The sequence below is a fragment of the Poecilia reticulata genome, chromosome 17 (assembly GCF_904066995.2).
Source record: "Poecilia reticulata chromosome 17, P_reticulata-male-v2, whole genome shotgun sequence".
Taxonomy (NCBI): domain Eukaryota; kingdom Metazoa; phylum Chordata; class Actinopteri; order Cyprinodontiformes; family Poeciliidae; genus Poecilia; species Poecilia reticulata.
The window spans coordinates 25338280-25358654 of record NC_088846.1 but is presented as its reverse complement, the minus strand read 5'-3'; the positions used below and the strand labels follow the sequence as shown (position 1 = coordinate 25358654).

General features: G+C 38.7%; 2 protein-coding genes and 1 long non-coding RNA gene across 4 annotated transcripts in view; 1 reads left to right on the top strand and 2 right to left on the bottom strand.

Moving 5' to 3' along the window:
- The window catches only part of tesk2 (testis associated actin remodelling kinase 2), a 39279-nt gene extending 30767 nt beyond the window's left edge, over positions 1–8512 (bottom strand). Inside the window, exons 1-3 of one of the 2 annotated variants that reach the window (XM_081598305.1) lie at positions 8089–8512; positions 3957–4006; positions 830–1257 (exon numbers count right to left, since the gene is read on the bottom strand). In XM_081598305.1, coding sequence (XP_081454431.1) covers positions 830–946 — 117 coding nt within the window. In that variant the 5' untranslated portion in view covers positions 947–1257; positions 3957–4006; positions 8089–8512. The remainder of the gene's footprint in view (positions 1–829; positions 1258–3956; positions 4007–8088) is intronic. The other variant, XM_008433990.3, reaches the window with a different exon arrangement.
- Positions 8513–9386: 874 nt separating this feature from the next.
- LOC103479516 (uncharacterized) lies at positions 9387–11703 on the top strand. The gene is made up of 2 exons (XM_008433991.3): positions 9387–9881; positions 10556–11703. The coding sequence occupies exons 1-2, from the start codon at positions 9581–9583 to the stop codon at positions 11446–11448; spliced, it is 1194 nt and encodes a 397-aa protein (XP_008432213.1). The 5' UTR covers positions 9387–9580; the 3' UTR covers positions 11449–11703.
- A 5690-nt stretch (positions 11704–17393) lies between these two features.
- On the bottom strand, positions 17394–19184 carry LOC145548048 (uncharacterized). The gene is made up of 3 exons (XR_014084335.1): positions 18574–19184; positions 17982–18096; positions 17394–17887 (listed from the first exon to the last, which is right to left on the bottom strand). It is a non-coding gene; the product is annotated as an uncharacterized LOC145548048 (long non-coding RNA).
- Positions 19185–20375: the final 1191 nt, after the last annotated feature.

Sequence of the window (20375 nt, the reverse complement as noted above, 5' to 3'; positions counted from 1 at the left end):
GTAATATTAACTATTTAAACTGTTCTCAATTAGGCTAATAAAATTATTTACAACTCGGGGCCTCTCTTCGCCCAGCGCCGCTGTCAGAGGTTTAATTTTTAAAACCTCCCGTTCAGCTTCCTGAACTTTTGATTTCTGATGGTTTAGTTTGCTACCTGCCTTGATGACCGCAGATACATGTTTATTTTCCGTACGTTTCCGTGGTTTTCTCGTCATTTATTAACTCAACATGAAACATGTTTGACTCATTAAGGCGTCTCCCATTCACTGATGTCAACTTGGTAGTATAATTTGTTTCATCATGGCGTGGCAAATAGTTGTGGAACGCTCTCAACATGTTAGCTAATGATAAAACAGCACGACAACGGGGGGTAACCATGGCAACCGGTGGTAGTATTTCTACTCCACTGCTGCCTCAGCCATACTGGATCTCAAGTTATAGTCTGTGATCAACATGGTTGGTAAAGAAATTCATATTTATCGTCATACATAAGTTCAAATCCTGCAAAATTCCTTGCAAATATTTTCTAATTTAGCAGAGAATGTGTGAAATAATCATCAATATGAAAATATGTTCAGTGTTATTTAAATTTAAGAAGTATGTTATTATTATTTTAACAGCTTGTTAATGAGTTTTATCAACACAACCAGCACTTTGGGTACGTTCATAATCTTGATACGGCCCAAAATTAAAATGATTTTGACTCCCCTACTCTATAGATTTAACTTTTGTGAATGGAAACTGATAGGCTCCTTGGCTTTTATATCGCAAATTAGGCTCAACAGCGTCCACTACATTCATTAAGTACCAGAAGCTGTAAGAACTGACCTGTGAGGGCGGGCCCATCTCGCAGTTTCCTACGCCTCCGGTTCCATCCCTGTCCTCCTGGAGGCGTTCCGGCCATGTTGGGAACCCAGCAATAGAGTTGCGTTTGTTCCGGTCCATGGCGATGTAAAAGAAGCTGATACCAGTGAGGGTAATATGGGCCTGTTTCTGTAAGGTACCCACATGACAAGAGGAATAGAGTGTCTTAACGGTGCCGAGGGTTTCACGGCAGCACGGTGTGTGGTCAGTTTGAGTTGTGGTAGGAGATATATCACACACATAGACTTCAGGTTTTTCTTTTTTTCTTATTTGACTTTGGATGTCCCTGTTTTCATGTCCTTTACGTTTAGCAACCGGTCCAGTTCCTCACTGCTTGAGCATGAATTGTCCAGAACGACAAGATCTTCACATGCTTGACAATCCTTGAAGAGCTGGGGGAAAAAAAAGATGAATATGAAAGAATTAGTGAGATTTATACTTCAATTATCAAAAATGTCACTGCTTATCGGATCACATACATGCAAAAAGCGCTAAAATGAAGGCGATAGAAACAACTTCTGCAGACGGAGACGCATTAATAAAACAAACGCAGTGGTTGCAATAGGGGCCGATTGTTCAATTACGGGAGATAAGCTGGGGAATAGTTCAAGTTTCGAACTGTTCTGCCAGCCAAAACAAAGTCAGCAGGGTACAAAGAGGAGCAGGAAGGGCAGCCTGTGGCTACAGCACTTTTTTTACTCTCAGTGTAAACAACGTAGCTTTCATAATGTTAAAGAAACATAAGAAGAAGATTTTCCCCAAAATACCCTGACTGCTGTGAAATACATCAGTTTTACCGTAATGTGGAGCTAATATAAGATAGTCACATAATATTATGTTAGTGTATAACAAAGTGTTTAATGTTTAAACAGATGTTTAATATTAACAACTGTTTAATAAAATCTATGCTGTGACAACTGCCGTCTCTACCAAGTGACTTGCATCACTTTTATTTTTAACATTCCTTAGAAAAATAAAACTGAACAAATAAAACTAAATTGGTAAAAATTTCCATTTACTATGTCAGAACTCAAAGGGAAGCGAAACAGAAAACCCAGGTGCATCTCTGATCTATATTAATCTTTCCTTTAGACATGTTAAAACTGACCTGTGGTATAAAAAAAAGTAAGATTGTATCATAACTTCCTACGTAAAAATATAAATAGAGCATTTAGGTCAAAGATCATTTTTGAACACATTTTAATTAACTTGTGCAACTTTGTCAACTTGTGTCACATAAAGCTGATGTGCATTATGATATTTAAAACCTGAGGCACAGCTTTGAGCCGTTCTGCCAGGAACGGCCTTCTACTCAGTTGCTTATCTTCTTAATTTAGAAAAGGTAAACAATCATGTAAAGTTCAACTTTGCTGCAAAACAGTTGGTGTGTGAAGAAAAAGAAAAGGACGAAAATATAACAGATTCAGCTTAATGATATAAGAATGAATACATGTAGAAACCCAAGATTTTAAGTGAGTTTTATAAAGATTTGAACACATCAACAGAAATATACAAACTAGGATTGTTGCTGCAGGCCAGCTGGATGGCTTGAGAAACCCATTTCTGTCCCAGTCATGCCCTAAAAAGGATTTTCAACCTCCTCTGTCTTTTTTTAAAGTATTTATTTTATCAATGACACTTCATTTTATGCCCTGCTAATATGGCACAGCAGAAAAAACAACATTTTTTGCCTGTGCCAAGACAAATGCAAGCCCAAAGTACCAGGCATGAACTTTCCTGCCTATTTTCCGAAAGGCTTCAATCTAGACGCAAAAGCAGAGACACTTTTAGCGAGGAAGTGAGCGAGTCGACGAGAATGGGTCAGCAAGTAGAACATTAGCTCAGTCGTTATTCATAACAGAGAGCAGCAGCCAGCAAGAGATTTTGTTTTCACACCCCCTCATCAAGTGTTCTACCCTTTTTTACCAAACATGAGCACAAGTTTGAATGTTGATTCCTGCAAATCCACCCATCACTGCTTATTAAACTGCAGCTTATGCTTGGAAACACTATCCGCATCAAGTTGTTCAAGTTTCTACAACTTACAAACTAATTAAATTTACCATCATATTACAGCTACAGTTTAAAATCATTATAATGAGATGGAATAAAAAGAGTTTTCCTCTCTTTGTTGCCCCCCTTTCTGTGGTGAGGGAGGTGCACTGCACTTTTCCCTTGTTGACAGGAAAGAAAATGTCTGTAAATATTACTGATTGCAAAGAAAAACATAAGACAGTTATGGTGTAAAAAATAAAAGACAACACATGGTGGTGACAGCATCATCCTGTGGGACGCAACCTATCAATCTTTTAAAGTGTCACACTGTTTTAAAACTAGAGAGGGAAGCTATGCATGTTAAGTGATTATGGTTTTGTCTGTTTCTAATTGTAAAAATCTAAATAACAACAAAAAACAAATATTAAAAAATCATCTATGGTTAGTTTTCTGTTTCATAAAAAAGCAATTTATATATATATAATATAGTGGCACTCCTAGAAAATTTTCATAGGAATGGCCAACATTATCATTTATTTATTGGGTTTTACATTATGTCTTCATTTAAGATGATGAAGTTGTATGCCTTTCTATAAAATGAACATCATTTTCAGGGCAGCGAAGTAGGATGGCCAGCATTTTTCAAGGGGGAGCCATGCCCCTTCCGCCCCCCTCTTAAGAACACCACTGTTTAAATACCATAATACTGAGAAGCTGTGGCATTTCTACTACAAAAGTACAATTTGGTAAGAATCTCATACCATCTCATGCCTACTGAAGAAAGTAAAAAAAATCTCCTTAAATAAGAATTACTTCAGTTTTGAAGAAAGATATTACCTTTGCTTTTTAAAAGTAACCCCTTAATAAACTATTTGAAATTCAAACTGCGTTTGTCTATACTAAGCTGAATTGAATCTGAAAATAATTTTGCAAAAGAAACTGACATGCAAGCAGCCCTTTTGTTACCATTATCAGGTTGTATATAAATAGAGCAACAATCCAATTAAGCTATGCAGAGAATGCTGGTGCTATTTAGACTTTCCATCATGCTGCTTTGCAGACCAGTGGTTTTTGCAGCATCTTACAAAACACTGACCTCAGCATGCTGTCTTGGGCTCCAGCAGAATCACTGCAGAGCAGGGGCGGCTGTGAGCAACAACAACACGTTAAAGTAAAGCTCTGACTTCTGACAGATATATAAATGTAGAACGACAGTTTATGGGCCAAAAGAACCACTAATTGGATCATTCTGCAGTATGTTTTATGTACAGTGGCTTCATAGAAACTACAAATTTCAAAGTATTGTACTGGGATTTCATTTGGGAGACTAATAGAAATAAACATATATGTGATAACGGTCAGCACATGTAAAGTGATAAAATGAAACTTGTTTTAATTTTTGCAACTACAAATCTGAAAAGTGTGCATTTGTGTTCAGCAACATTTACTCCAATACCCTTAAGAGCAAGATAATTATGTTGATTTTTGACCCGATCTTCCATTTTCGACAATCTGAAAGACGTTCTGGTTATTGTGATGGCTCTAAAGATAATTTCAGGAAATATTCCTGCCGTACATGGGGTGGTCAGAGTGATCTGCTCAAACGACACACCAGAAAGTCCAGTAGACGTCAGAGTTGTCTTTTTGTTTTGTTTTTGTTCCATTTAAAATAGTCCCCAAGCAATCACCGTTGCTTCTTCCTCGCCTGCCATGTTTATTTACTCTAATCTTTTGTTTGCACTCGAGAGGTTTTGCAGGATTTTCCATCTGACATGGTGATGTTGGTGAGTGAAGCCTGTGTGTCAGGTTTAGAAAATCAATTGGCAATTTGTAAATCTTGCTATAAGTAAGTAATAAGTTCAACCAAGCATTGTGTTGTTGTGCAGAAGCTAGGAAGGTTAGAATACATTTAAATTTTTAAGACGCTGCAACTTTAGGTAAACATCTGATCATAAGTTTTTGTGTTATGGTCAAAAGCTGCTTTGTTGATTTGCAAGTAAACAAACCCACTGAGAGACAGATAAAAGATAAGATGTTTTGTTTGTGACAACAGTCTAAGTTTGAAAGATATTTGTACTTTTTTCCTCTTCAAATTTAAATATCTATGTTTTTAAAAGATTTCCATATTGGCACCAATAATCACCATCAATACTTTTATCTCACTATAGTTTTATGGTGTTAGATGTGATGTTTTATACAAGTAGCAGAGAAAAATGAATGTATAAATAACTGTTTACATCAGGAGTCAGCAACTTTTTACAATCCACAGAGTCATTTAGCTTTCCTCCTACAAAAACCACATTTTTCTAGACCTATTATGTAATAAATAATTACTCTATAAAGTTGATTAGCTCACTATTGAAATTGAAGAAACACATTTTTTATTTTTAAAACCAAGAATAACATCAAACTTTTACAAGAAGAGAACGGATGCATTTCTTGAATAAATGCTCCATACTGATCCAAAAATTGAAAAGAAAGCCCAAAGAAAAAAAACACTAATTTAGTAAATGTATTCCTTGAACTTTTGGTGCCATTCTGTTGTGCAAATTCTATCCAAATATTTCCTGAAGAGCTATTAAGCGTAGCTTTTTATAGCTTTATGTACACAAACTCTGCTCAGTTCTATGATATTTTCCACCAAGTTATTAATACAGAGTCGCAAGAATCACAGGGAAAGTTTTCACATTTTCCATAATGGCAAAAATCCAGGGATGAGGAATTCATATCATGAAATAAACAAGCAAAATAAGCTCGTATATCTCATATGCGTATTTTTTTTTTTTACATCTATAATAACCCTCAATGACGTTTCAAGTGATAAAATACAAATATAGGCAAAAACCACCCATGTTGATTACTATATTTGTTTCCAAACTATACCCTGCTGGCTTCGTATTCCAATGGTATGCATTTAGAATACCACACTAAAGGGACACCGGGTGGAAAAGGGTGGAAATGTAAAAGTCTGGCTTTTTTTCCTGTGTGTAAAATGTGGCCTGTTGCTACTTCAAAACAGATGGGGCATAACACCAAGGCAGCCTCAGGCCGAATACTGTAGGAGTGGTTGGAGAAGGGCGCTGAACAGCTATCCAGCTATCCAGCTGTGTCCTAGTGGATTACAGGCTAATGGGACATGTCATCAATAAATCAAAAGATAAGTGATGTTATGATGTGAAGGTTGCAGCAAATAGTTTAATGTCACTGCAAAGGTTTAAATAACTGCAGGCCAATCTCCCAGCTGCCATTTCTTCATGTATAAACTTAACTAGTTTAATTCTAAATTACCAAAAACTTCCAGTAAGGTTTCAGGATATAGTTTGGTTGTCAACATGAAACTGGGAAGATTTTTCCTCCTGTACAGCTGTTAATTCTGGTGTTCCTCAAGGACCCCTCTTGGGACCAGTTTGATTCAGGCTATGGTGCTGTGATGTCATCTGATTTTTGTTTTTCTGTCCAACCTGAATGTATTAAATCATCAAGCAACTTGTAGTAACAAGCAAAGGTAATGAGCAGTGTAAATGCAGAACAGAGTTTAAAATTATTCTGTTCATTAAGAGTGTAAATAAAATAGATGTCCCCCTTCACAGTTACATTTTCTGACATACAATCAGGTTTTATTAGTGCCAGACCTGGAGAATCACAAAGTGACAGAACCTATCTGACAACATAAAGTAGGCTAAAGGCTCTTAAACAGCAACGTACCATGCCCAGAACTACAGAAATTCAAGAACCAATGAAAAATAAAGCAATTGACAGTCAGGAAATGGTGACAAAATCATTTCTATGGCTTTGGGAATCCAGTGAAGTGCAGCGAGAGCCATTATCCACAAATGGAAAACACATGGAACAGTATTGAACCACCCCAGAAGTGGCCTGGCCGGCCAAACAAAATTACTCCAACAACACTAACTTATGTAAAGAACTGCATGCCTCTCCAAGTTCTATCAAGGTCAGTCTTCATGGTTTAACAATAACTAGCAGACTGATTGGTATTCATCTAAAAGTTAAAAACTTAGACAAGGTAATTGTTCACTTTTACCAAAACCTTCTTAATCACCTCCAAGACCTTTCAAAAACTGTTTTGTCAGAAGTGTGTCAGAAGGCAGAAGTGTGTCTTTTTATGAAGGTGTGTTTCCTGATGAATGTGACATAAAACCAATATAGCATTTCAGAAAAATGTCATATTGACCTATGAAACACGGTGGTGGTGGTGGTGGTGGTGGTGGTGTGATGGTCTGGGGCTGCTCTGCACTTTGGTGGAGCAGCAGAAAACATCACACAAGCAAGTACACCTCAGAAAGACAATGTTTTAGAGTGTCCTAGTCAAAGTCTGTACTTAAATCTGATTGAGAAGATGTGGCATGACCTTAAACGAGCATTAATGCTTGAAAACCCTTCAATGTAGCCAAATCAAAACAATTCTGCAACTAAGAGTGGGGCAGAACTCCTCCACAGTGATGCAAAAGATTCATCAACAGTTATCTCAACACTTCATGGCAGCCGTTTCTACAAAGGGATGCCAAACACTTTGAGGATTAGTCAGTACCGGTGCAAACTTTGAAAGCAAACTGCTTAAAATACATTAATTCCCATTAGGTTTCCTTGTAATTATTAGTGTCTCAGCCTTTTTAGAAATAAGTAATTTATTTTTCTATTACTGAACAATACTGTAATCAAATTTCTTGTTTTAAATGTGCTTTATAAATCAAGTGAATTTGGTTTGAAAAGACCAAATTCACTTGGTCTTTTCAAGTGAATTTGATCACTTGGCGTTTTTGCCTCTAATCACACAATGTCTGCAAAGCACTTTAAACATTTAAGTGATCATTAAGATGTTCCTTCTCTACACACAAATCAACAGTAGCATAAATAATAAAACAATAAAACATTTTAGCGAGGTCACACAAAACGAAAAAGCAAAGCAGTCTGATATCTGACCGCAATCAACTGTGGTAAACATCCATTATGTGTAAGTGTGTGCATGCCAGTCAATCTTCAATGGCTTACAAGTAATGAACAAACTAACGGGGCGGGTAGTAAAAACCTGTCACTACCTGGATGTAAATGACAGCAATTATACAAGTGGGTAAAATATATACACCGCTAGATTGACTTCTTTTAATTTGCTAAACGTATACAAACTCCGGAGAGAAAATGTAAACAAATACCAGAGGCAGTGGCCATTATTAAGGTTTGCCCCTGTTAGTGTTCAAAGTTTTACTCACCTAGTCTTATTTCACGGAGGAGTTTCCAGGAACAGCCCGGGCTGGGCTCCATACCTGTACCCGGATACATTTCTGAGAAAATGTCGAGCTAACTCCGAAACACCGCAGCTAGCTCAACGATAGCGAATGGGCTAGTTTTGTCAACAAAACTGAAGCGGAGTGAAGAGCTAACACACATTAGCCCGAGAGAGAGAGCCTGCAAAACACGCACTTAACAACAAGTTGCTCCCAACAACGGCTTAGAAGTCCTTTTATCCAGCGGTTGAACACCAAAATCTAACACAAAGTTTACTCCTGTCGTTAATTAGTCTACACATTGGTAAAGTGTTGCGGTTTTGTTATCCGCTCCTCTGATAATATTTCAAACGACTGTCGGTGTTTGACAGCTCCGTCGTCTCCCTGCTCTGACTCCGCCCACTTTGGAAGGGCACGTCTGTCAGCCAATCAGCGTGCGAGCTGCTTTGTCGCGTTTGAGATTGGAAATGTGCTAATTAAGGTTTAAATAGTGGGAGTTAATTTGGTTAAAAGATTAGAGACACTGTTAGTTGAATATTTTCCAGCTTTTCGTCCATTTATATATTTATACCTGCTTTGTACAATGCAGAATAACGTTTCTAGTTAGTTAGTTTTAGTTATTTGTGAAGACAGTTGTAACTCTAATCTTAATATTAGAATCTATACTTATATGTGTTAAATCTGCTTCTTCTGGCTCATTACCATTAAAACAGTCTGTAGCTATATTTTTTTTTCAGTTTGCTTTTTATGTTTAGTCGTGTTAAATGCATTGTTTTTATTATTATCATGCTCGTTGTTGTTACTTACATTGTACATATAAAGGTGCTCTATAAATAAAGACTGATTGACGAATAGTTCTTTTTAGAGCCAAGACTTGACGTCTTCACTAAAGTAGAGAGAAGTGAACTTTGGTAAATGGCAGTAAAACATGATGTGACCTTCCAGACTAGTAATTAGGTTGCAAGTATTCTGCATGCATTACATGTCAACACCATCTACAATAACTCTTTGAGGAATTTGAATTAATATGAGTTAAAACAACAGTTAATTTTCCTTTGGAGTTGACAGAATATTTTGGATTTGGAATTTGAATAAGACTTTTCATTGTTTGTGTGTTTAAAACAGTTACCTACAAATGATATACCTGAAAATTATTTATTTTTCTTTGTAAAACATTATTTTCAATGAGATGGGAATGCAGCCCCACCTAGTGGACAGACATGGGAAGCACTATTGACTTTCATAATGTCATATTTTCCTGGTCAGAAATTGTAGCCAATCAAGAGCGCCGAACATCCTTATCACGTGATTAATGACCGTTTCCTGTTTCTATTGTATTACACATCCATGGTTTGGCCTCAAATCAGTAAATGTGAACTTTTAAGGTGAGAACTTCTGCTGCTGTTGGATTTGTTGTCGAATATAAAAGTCCTGTAAAAGCCTACTGGCGTTGCTTTAGCCAGCGAACCGAAGAAACATGGCTAACAGCAGCAGCAGCAACAGCAACAACAACAACTGTGTGGCTTTCCAGAGCAAGCTAACCTCCATAATGGAGATGCTGGCTAAAGCGGCCGTTTTGGAAATCAGCAAGCTGTGGGAGGAGGGTTTCGCTGTGGTTCAGGTGGAGCTTCTTCGGAGAGAGAGCGAAATTAAAGCCCTGAACAGAAAGCTGATGTCAATGGAAAACGAGCGTTTAACGGCTCTTTCTCAAGCAGCAAAGTCCTCATCTTTACCAAGAAGAGAGCAGCAACATAATCTGTCGCCACCTGCCGGCGAAGGTAGGAACAGCAGCCAAAACACTGGATGGGCCATTGGAAAAATCCAAGTATTCTGATTTTAACCTCTAAATGCTTAGATTAAACTCGGAAATCTTTTTAGAATGGCCCTAATATTTTTCCGCAATTGCAGCTATATGCATGACAGAATTTTATGTACTCACTTTTTAATTGGAGAATATTGTTGCTACCATGGTAACATGGTAAGAGCAGTTGCAGCTCAATGAATTAAAGCAATCTATTTTATTTTAGTAGTCATGTAACTTGTATTAACCTACTTCAGTAATTCCATTCACTGAGATTTCTGTATTACAAATTCTTATTTTGTTGCAATTATGTAATATTCAAATTTTGAGTTTTTATTAGTTGCAAACCATTCAGTTCAACATGCATAAATGCTTGAAATATATCATTCTGCTGAAATAAACTTCAGTTTTGATTTGGAATACTGAAATTAAACTTGCAGTGAATTTATTTAGATGCATCTGAATTTTTCATGTGAGAAACTGTAACACATGCTCTATACATGATAAATAACTAATGAATGTTCTTATATACAGGTTGCTGGTACAACTGATTTAATTTGTAGATTATTCATTTTGTTGCTTAAACTTAATAAGATGACTCCCTTTTACATTTCATTCTCATTATGATGACTTTTTCTGTTTTTATTGCAGGGCTTTCAGTAGAATCAGTGCAGACACTGCCTTCAGATCAGAGCGTTCAGGATAAAGCAGACTCTTCAGGGAATAATGAAGCTCTGCTTCCTGTTCAGATGGAAGAAAAGGAAAATGCTGCAAAGCAACGTAAGTCGGATCTCTGTGAATCCGTAGATAGAGATGATGAGGAATCTGTAGTGAAGCTGGAAGAGGATGATGATGTTGAGATTGTGGAGCAGGAAGTGGATTTGAATCCCAGAAGCAGCACAGTGGGTCACCATGAACGGCTCCAACGATGTGCTGAAGCAGCACCAGAACAAGAGACCCAGCACTGGGTGTCTGTTTTAGTGGGAGACAGCGACACGGAGGATGATTCTGACTGCTTCTTCGAACCAAACCATCTTTCACACAATCTGGACTCAGAAATTTTACTTATTCAAAACTCTCTGGACATCTTCGATAACTCGGCGGAGGCTGCTCATTCTGATCGGCTTGCAAGGGACAGCAGGACGCTTCAAGGTGCTTCAAGTAAATCCAGCGCTCCCCTGACTTTCAGCCAATCACAGCCAAGTCAGCAAACATCACACCATGCAGAAAGAGAAACAGCTGTTGGGTTCTTTTTAGAAAAACAATGGCGAACTAAAAACGCGTCAGCTTTCAACCCCGACAGGAGTCCGTTTGCTTTAAATGAGCCGGAGTTGCACAAAGCTGCAGCGAGTCGACGCATCAAGGAGAAATGGTACATCTGCCCTTTCTGTGGTAAAAGCTTCGACCGCGTCAGCCATCTGCAGATCCACCAGCGAATTCACACCGGGGAGAAACCGTACACTTGTGAAATGTGTGGCAAGAGTTTTTCCCAGAGGAGTAACCTGCGCACTCATCAACGAACTCACAAGGAGGCCCTTTCTTAAAATGTTTTAATTCAAATACAGAGAAGAGGATAAAAGTTAGAATTTACTGTGTTTTCATATTACTGGAATATTGTAGCTAATTTTTTCTTTGGAGCGGTTGCACAATACCATCTTAGGATTTGAGGACAAAAACGAATTATTTTATTGTGATTGAATGTCCATCCGTTTTATTCATTAAGAAAAACATTTTGGGGTTACAACTAATTATTTTTGTAATTTATTAATCAATTAATCAAATAAAAAAAATGGTCTAACTTTGGAGATTTTTCATTTAACCAGTTAAGCGAATATGGACACACAAGACAACACACACACACACTCCTAAGGCCAGTTTAGGAAAGCCAAATAACCTAACAATTTTTTGGACGGTGAGAATATCCAGATAAAACCCACAAATGCACAGGGAGAACATGCAGAAAGCTCTAGATTAGCGGTTCTCAACGTGGGCGGTACCGCCCCCCAGGGGGCGTTCAGAGGACGACAGGGGGCGCTCGCGGACATTCTTACAAAAGGGGGGCGCTGGGATGCCTTTGGGGGGCGTTTGGTCGAAGCTAAACTTTACACCTTAAATGCACAACAATGCCAGTTTAGACTTTGAGCAACTTGGTAAAACTGTATTGTGTAACATTAAAACATGCTTGGCTGCAACTGTATCGATGGCAGCTCTTCTTCTATTCAGTGTTTGTTAGCTTCTTGGCGCAGCTCTGTTCTCCTGCTACTGGTAGCTAAAATCACGATACCCTCACTTTGTATCCCTCTGAAAAATGAACCCATTTAAATAAAGAAATCCCCCCAATGGGTGATACCACGATAGAGAGCGTTCATTTTATAGCGTTAACACCGGAGCTGTAAGTGGTCCGGTATGAAACGGGGGTGATAGAACAACACAGCACTTTTAAATTTCAATAATCAGAATGCAGAAATTGTTTCCGTTGTTTTAAAACGTTTATGTCAGTCTGCCTTTTCCACATCGATACGATTCCCGACCGCCCTGCACCTTAGAGGCTTTAAAAAAAAAAAAAAGACGCGCACATTGTGCAAAACTCTGAAACAGGAGAAGCGGGACATAAAACGGAGCGACGAACTAGATGTGAATTATGGCATGAAAACAGAGAATCTGATGCTGAGCAGTGAAAAATCAACACATGATGTGAAACACATGACGATTAGGCGGCGCAGAAGGTGATGAGATTACTGATGATGACCGTCAATAAACGATAAAATAAATCTAGCAACAGGAAAGAAACTAAAGTGGACATAGCAATAAACCCAATAAACCAATAGATGATCAAACTAATCAAATAAAACTAAATGGAAATGAATGAAGAACAAAATTCAAGAATAAACTAAGAAACTAAAGTAAATGCAGAGGAATAAACTGGTATGGCAAGACCTTTCGAGCAATAATTAATACAGAGACTGTATGGCAAGAATAAACAGACACTATTTCCAGATAAAAGGTAAAATAATATTGTTGAAGTGCCATGGGTTTGTTGAGACCATATCTAGTACTGAGAATAAATATATCTTGGACCATAACAATAAATAACTTACCACTTATTTATGTTTTTAATTAGATTTGATATATTTATTTCTTCAATATTATTTTTCATGTCAGTGTTAATGTCATGAGGCTGATGACTCCATGACACTTTCAATTTGACTCATTAGGATTTGATTAAGAACCAGATTTGTTCTTTGTAATCTCTGTCCAGTAAAACTATTAATCTATAATCAATAGACAGGTCTATATAAAGATATAATCCATGTTTCTGTCTCATATTTGTATGTTATTAAAAGGATCTGGAACTTTTGTTTTTCCACTGAAAGCTCTGGTTTGCACAATAAATGCCATGTGGGTGAAGTTTTATGGATGATACTCTGATGTCCCATTCTCCTGAATGCATCACAGAGCTGCACCACCAGAAACTGACAGAAGCACTAAAGAGAAGAAGAGTTATGATTAATATAGTTACAGTTCTATCCATGTTTTAATGTTGCAGAGCTCAGTCGTTTGCAAATAGTTCAAAGTTTAAACTGGCATGTTGAACATCTTTTATCTGGTCATTTTGTGGAATATTTAACAACTAGAAAATGGCACAAAATAAGAATATATTCTCCACTCTGATTGGCTGCTGTTAGGCCTACCAATTTTAACTTGAATGTTTGTTGTAATTTTCGTAGACCCCTGTGAAAATAATTTCTATTCCCATGACTTTTTTGTTCTCTGGGAAATTATTTTTGATGATAAATACAGAAACAAGTATAAAAATCAAAACATCTACAATGGTGATAGTAATATTAATGATATAATAATAGTCAGTGCAAAGTAGCCTGCAAATTCTTTGGGGGGGGGGTGGTAAGGGACCTGGATAAGGGCTAGGGGGGCGCTGGGCCAAAAAAGGTTGAGAAACAGTGCTCTAGATCATTGTTGGTGTAAACTGCACAACTTTAGCTGAAGTAGTTTTACAGCTTATTTTTGATTTTTTCAAAAATTATCAGTTTCTTTTAGATATTTAGTTAGTAATTAATGATATTCAGACAGATTTGTGTTCTTCAAAAGTTAGCTAGAAGTACATTTTTAGTCACTTGCACAATAAAAAAAAACAGTTTAGCAGTTTAAGAACGAGTGGTTGTAAAGGTCCATCCATCCATCCATTTTCTTCCTCTTATCCGAGGTCGGGTCGCGGGGGCAGCAGCTTCAGAAGGGAGGCCCAGACTTCCCTCTCCCCAGCCACTTCTTCCAGCTCCTCCGGGGGAATCCCAAGGCGTTCCCAGGCCAGCCGAGAGACATAGTCCTTCCAGCGTGTCCTGGGTCTTCCCCGAGGCCTCCTCCCGGTGGGACGTGCCCGGAACACCTCACCAGGGAGGCGTCCAGGAGGCATCCTTACCAGATGCCCGAGCCACCTCAACTGGCTCCTCTCGACGTGGAGGAGCAGCGGCTCTACTCTGAGTCCCTCCCGGATGACCGAGCTTCTCACCCTATCTCTAAGGGAGAGCCCAGCCACCCTGCGGAGGAAACCCATTTCGGCCGCTTGTACCCGTGATCTCGTTCTTTCGGTCATGACCCAAAGCTCATGACCATAGATGAGGGTGGGAACGTAGATCGACCGATAAATCGAGAGCTTCGCTTTTTGGCTCAGCTCTCTCTTCACCACGACGGACCGGTACAGCGCCCGCTTCACAGTAGACGCTGCCCCAATCCGCCTGTCGATCTCCCGCTCCCTTTTTCCCTCATTCGTGAACAAGATCCCCAGATACTTAAACTCCTCCACTTGAGGCAGGACGACCCCCCTGACCCGGAGAAGGTACTCTACCCTTTTCCGGCTCAAGACCATGGCCTCGGATTTGGAGGCACTGAGCCTCATCCCGGCCGCTTCACACTCGGCTGCGAACCGCTCCAGTGAGAGCTGCAGATCACGTTCCGATGAAGCCAACAGGACCACATCATCCGCAAAAAGCAGAGATGCGATCCTAAGGCCACCAAAACGGATCCCCTCAACACCTCAGCTGCGCCTAGAAATTCTGTCCATAAAAGTAATGAACAGAATTGGTGACAAAGGGCAGCCTTGGCGGAGTCCAACTCTCACCGGAAACGAGCCCGACTTACTGCCGGCAATGCGGACCAGACTCTGACACCGGTCATGCAGGGACCTGACAGCCCGTATCAAAGGGCCCGGTACCCCATACTCCCGGAGTAACCCCCCAATACTTCGAAGTATTCCGCCCACCGGCCCACAACGTCCCGAGTTGAGGTCAGCAGCGCACCATCCCCACTATAAACAATGTTGGTGCTGCACTGCTTCCCCCTCCTGAGACGCCGGATGGTGGACCAGAATCGCCTCGAAGGAAGTTTGTCTCCATGGCCTCTCCAAACTCCTCTCACGCCCGAGTTTTTGCCTCAGCGACAACCCAAGCCGCATGCCGTTTTGCCCGCCGGTACCCATCAGCTGCTTCTGGAGTCCCACAGGCCAAAAAGGCCCGGTAGGACTCCTTCTTCAGCTTGACAGCATCCCTCACCGAAGGTGTCCACCAACGGGTTCGAGGGTTGCCGCCGCGACAGGCACCAACAACCTTGCGGCCGCAGCTCCGATAGGCCGCCTCGGCAATGGAGGTACGGAACATGGTCCACTCAGACTCAATGTCCCCCACCTCCCCCGGAACGTGTTCGAAGTTCTGCCGGAGATGAGAGTTGAAGCTCCGTCTCACAGGGGACTCCGCCAGACGTTCCCAGCAGACCCTCACTACACGTTTGGGCCTGCCAGGTCTGACCGGCTTCCTCCCACCCCACCGGAGCCAACTCGTCACCAGGTAGTGGTCAGTGGACAGCTCCGCACCTCTCTTCACCCGAGTGTCCAAGACATACGGCCGCAAATCCGATGAGACGATGACAAAGTCAATCATCGAACTGCGGCCTAGGGCGTCCTGGTGCCAAGTGCACATATGGACGCCCTTATGCCTGAACATGGTGTTCGTGATGGACAATCCGTGACGAGCACAGAAATCCAACAACAGAACACCGCTTGGGTTCAGATCGGGGGGGCCGTTCCTCCCAACTGGAGTTGGGAGGACAGTGAGGCCTCTCCAGGTCTCACTGTCATTGCCCACGTGAGCGTTGAAGTCTCCCAGTAGAACAAGGGAGTCCCCAGGAGGGGCACTCTCCAGTACCCCCTCTAAGGACTCCAAGAAGGGTGGGTAATCTGAACTGCCGTTCGGCCCGTAAGCACAAACAACAGTCAGAACCCGTCCCCCCACCCGTAGGCGGAGGGAGGCTACCCTCTCGTTCACCGGGGTGAACCCCAACGTACAGGCGCCCAAATGGGGGGCAACAAGTATGCCCACTCCAGCCCGGCGCCTCTCACCGTGGGCAACTCCAGAGTGGAAGTACGTCCAGCCCCTCTCAAGGAGACTGGTTCCAGAACCAGAGCCATGCGTCGAGGTGAGGCCAACTATTTCTAGCCGGAACCTCTCAGCCTCGCACACTAGCTCCGGCTCCGCAATCTGAAAAAAAAAGATTTGACATTGAAAATAAAACTTTGAAACTGAAAGAAGGATATGAAGCTGAAAATTTTTAAAACTGCTTTCTGTATTCCAGGGGTTATTTTCATATCAGATTTTGTCAGTTTCAATCTTTTTTTTTCAATTTCAAAATATTTTTTCCGTTTCAAATCTTTTGTTTTTCAATGTCAATTTTTCTTCAAACTCTACACTGCAAAAAGTCCCCTTTCAAAAACAAGAAAAAAAAGTACAAAAATAAGGTACAATTTTCTTAAAATAAGAAAAATTATCTGCCAACAGAACAAGAAAATTTATCTTGTCAAGATTTTCTAAAACAAGAAAAAATATCTAACCAAGATAAACCTACAATATCTTAAAATTAGTGTATTTTTACTTAAAACAAGCCAATTTTACTTATACGAGTAAGATATATTATCTTATTTTAAGAAAAATTATCTGAAGTAAAGAAAATGTTACTCGACACTGAATTTCTTGAAATAGCGTAATATTTTCTTATTTGAAGAAAAATGTTCTATGTATTAAGAAAATAAATCTCATATATTCTATTTGTATTAGTAAAATTGGCTTGTTTTAAGTACAAATACACTAATTTTAAGATATTGTAGGTTTATCTTGGTTAGATATTTTTTCTTGTTTTAGAAAATCTTGACGAGATAAATTTTCTTGTTCTGTTGGCAGATAATTTTTCTTATTTTAAGAAAATTATACCCTATTTTTGTACTTTTTTTTTTCTTGTTTTTGAAAGGGGACTTTTTGCAGTGTATACCTAAATCTAGTTTATTTTTATTGTTGCATAGGATTAAAATATATATTTTATCATAGCTTTACTCAAGGTTCTTATGCCAAGACAAAAATCCAAAAATTGATCCTGTGAATACTGGAACAAGAGATGTTATTGGCTTGCTGAAATGAAGACATGAGTTCAATTACTTTTAACATATTTATTACGTTTAAGTTTCACATAAGCACAATAAAACATGACTACTGGTCAGAATAAAGTCTGGATGGGCATCTGATTCTGAAACAATCCTGTAAAATGACAGAACAATGAAGATCTGACACATCTGCCGCACTCATAAAATGCCCTAAGAGTCAAGCAAACCAAATTGTCCAAAGCAAAAAAAAATCTTGGGATTAGATGTCAACAATAGGAGCTTCCTCCGCAATGAACTTCTTCCAATAAGCCATAGCCTTTTATATGTGGAAGTCTTGCCTCAGTTACAGACGCCGTTCTCAAGACATCTGTCAGCAGCACAGAGAGGAGTGGCCCCAGACACACGGATGCTGAAAGGTGTAGTAGCTGTGATGTCCTCCTTTCAGAAGATCAGGGCAGGCATGGTTCCAATGGCCAGTACAAAGTTGGTTTCACGATCACCACAGAGCTGAAAAGTGGTCTTGTTTGAAGTTGTTGGGTCATCTGCTAATTGGAGCACAGACAGAAAAACAGTCACAAAACAAACCACGTTTTAGGGTCTAATCAGTGTCATGATGAATCAGTATCATAAATTTCTTACCTTGAGAATGTGAAGGATGCCGTCACTTGCATTTCCCAAAGTTTCTTGTAGATGGTGCAATACGTGATTGGAGATATGTCTGGCATAGGCTTCACCATGGCAACAGTTTGGTTTACTTAAAAAATAAAACAAGTCTTATTTTAGTTCATGTGCTCAATTACAATATTACATGAATTCAAGATGGCAAGAAAGTTATTTTAATTAAATCAAACAAGGACTACTTAAATTCACTAATTAAAATAGTGTTGTAAATATCCTAGTAACAGTGTGGAATATCTAACCTTGTAGACTCATTGCATTTAAGTTTTTTAATTACAGCACATAAAACGCCCTCAAAGTTAGTGAAATACTAGGCGGAATTGCCCTTTAACCATTTCTCGAATGAGAAGCCACCTTAGCTATGTTAAAAAACGGAAGCTACCATGAACCCGTGTCGATATTATTTTTAAGCCACAGCTATTGTGGTTAATAACTGTTCAAAGCTCATATTCACAAGAGCGGCTCTTTAACCGCGGATGAAAATTGGCATTTCACGACATGCTAACTAGCTTCAGTTAGCTTATCTTAGAAAGACAGACAACTTTAAACTTACCTCTGAGTACAGCAGCTGTAGGGTCTATACACGTAAAAAAGTCCTCCATCTTCATGCATGTCCAACCGAGATTAGAAAATTTGCCAAAAGAAAATCTTATAAAAGTACAGTAGATAAAAGCTTAGTTAGGCTGTTACAACTGAATTAACCGTTAATCAGGGCAGTTAAATGATCTCTGGCGTTGCCGTTAGTGATGTGCGGATTGATACTGAAATATCGATTCTTCCGATACCAGAACTTAATTCTTTAAAATCTATTGTCAGATCCAAGGATCAATACTTTCAACACTTTAGTAATTTGAGATAATGTAGATTAACAAGAGCAAGTTAGAAAGTAACAAAATTATTGAGATCTTGCCTAAATGAAACGTTGTTAATGGGAACTACTTTTTCTTCCGCTTGGTAAGTATGTAAGGTGTAAGGACGTAATGCCCATGCGCAGCGTGCTGCTGACGCTCACTCACTCAGAAATGAACATGTTGACAGATTATAAAAAAAGTGACATGGAGCTATTTCAGCTGTCATCTTATAGTAGTTTTAATAATTAAACAATGATGTACACTGCTAAAAAAAAATAAAGGGAACACTTAGACACTTAAGTGAACACTTAAGTGTTCCCTTTATTTTTTTGAGCAGTCTATTTAGTAGGGTTATTACTTTAGTAATTTTCTTTTTTTTAGTTTGCAACTCCATTTTCACATGTTTTGTATATTTCTGCTGAGTTAAAATAGCTTATAGTAAACAAGATTGTTGTCTCAATATACTTCTGAGTTTAAAATGAGTGCATCAGAGTACATTGTGTTCTTTTTATGAAGCCAAGATATGGATTACATTTATTTTTTATTTAATTAAGAAACAAACTCACTGTCTTTGCACAAAGTATGGGATCTGTATTGCCAATACCAGCTTAAATTTTACTCGGTATTGGATCGGAAAGAAAATCTGTTGTATCGAACATTAATACTATCTCACTAACATTTTGGGCGCTTTCCCATTTGGATTGTATGATGTCATAATTAAATCAAACAAGGACTACTTGTTATTGTTAGTTTGAACAATAAAATATTAGTAACTTATAAAGTAAGAATTTGAAATATAAACCAAAAGTTAAAATATTTATCATGACATTGAGCTAATCAATATTGTTGATTCTAATCTCATTGTGTGGAATACCAGCCATTTCAAATCACACATCAATAGAAATTTCATGACATGTCAGTAAGAGGTCCCACATCTTGCATCAAGAAGATCAGATTAAGGTCCACAGCAGACGGAAACATGCCAAGAATTATCTTGATATATAAACTGATATTGTCTCTGAAATTGTTGTGTTAAATGTCAACCGTTTAAATATTAAATTATAATTTCCAGTACACTCTGCCAACTTATACAAGAATATAAGTTCATGTTTTTTTTGTTTTTTTTTTCATTGACAATAACACAAAGGATTCCATTTGGACATAGTCTGTTTTAATTATCTGAAGACATTTCATTAAGTATGTGATTTCGCTTTCTGTGCTTGAAATAAGAAATTTTTACTTATATAAAAAAAGTTCTAGACTTGAAGTTTGATAGGTAAATATTGATATTCTAGATTCTAGCACATATTTACTCATAATAAGTAATATTTTCTTAATATTAAGCTTTTATATCTTACTGAGATAATTAAGTACAAAAACACTTAAAATAAGAAAAATATTCTAACATAAATCCCTCTTGGTGAGAAAAATTATCTTGTCAGAAAGAAAACAAGAAAAATCTCCTTAATTTAAGATATTTAATCTTACTAAGATTTTAGTTTTT

What these genes read in the sequence shown, in the direction of transcription:
- LOC103479516 (XM_008433991.3), top strand. Translation starts at nt 9,581, where the DNA reads ATGGCTAACAGCAGCAGCAGCAACAGCAACAACAACAACTGTGTGGCT. An exon ending in GTCGCCACCTGCCGGCGAAG is followed by an intron (nt 9,882 to 10,555) that starts GTAGGAACAGCA and finishes TTTTTATTGCAG; the next exon opens with GGCTTTCAGTAGAATCAGTG.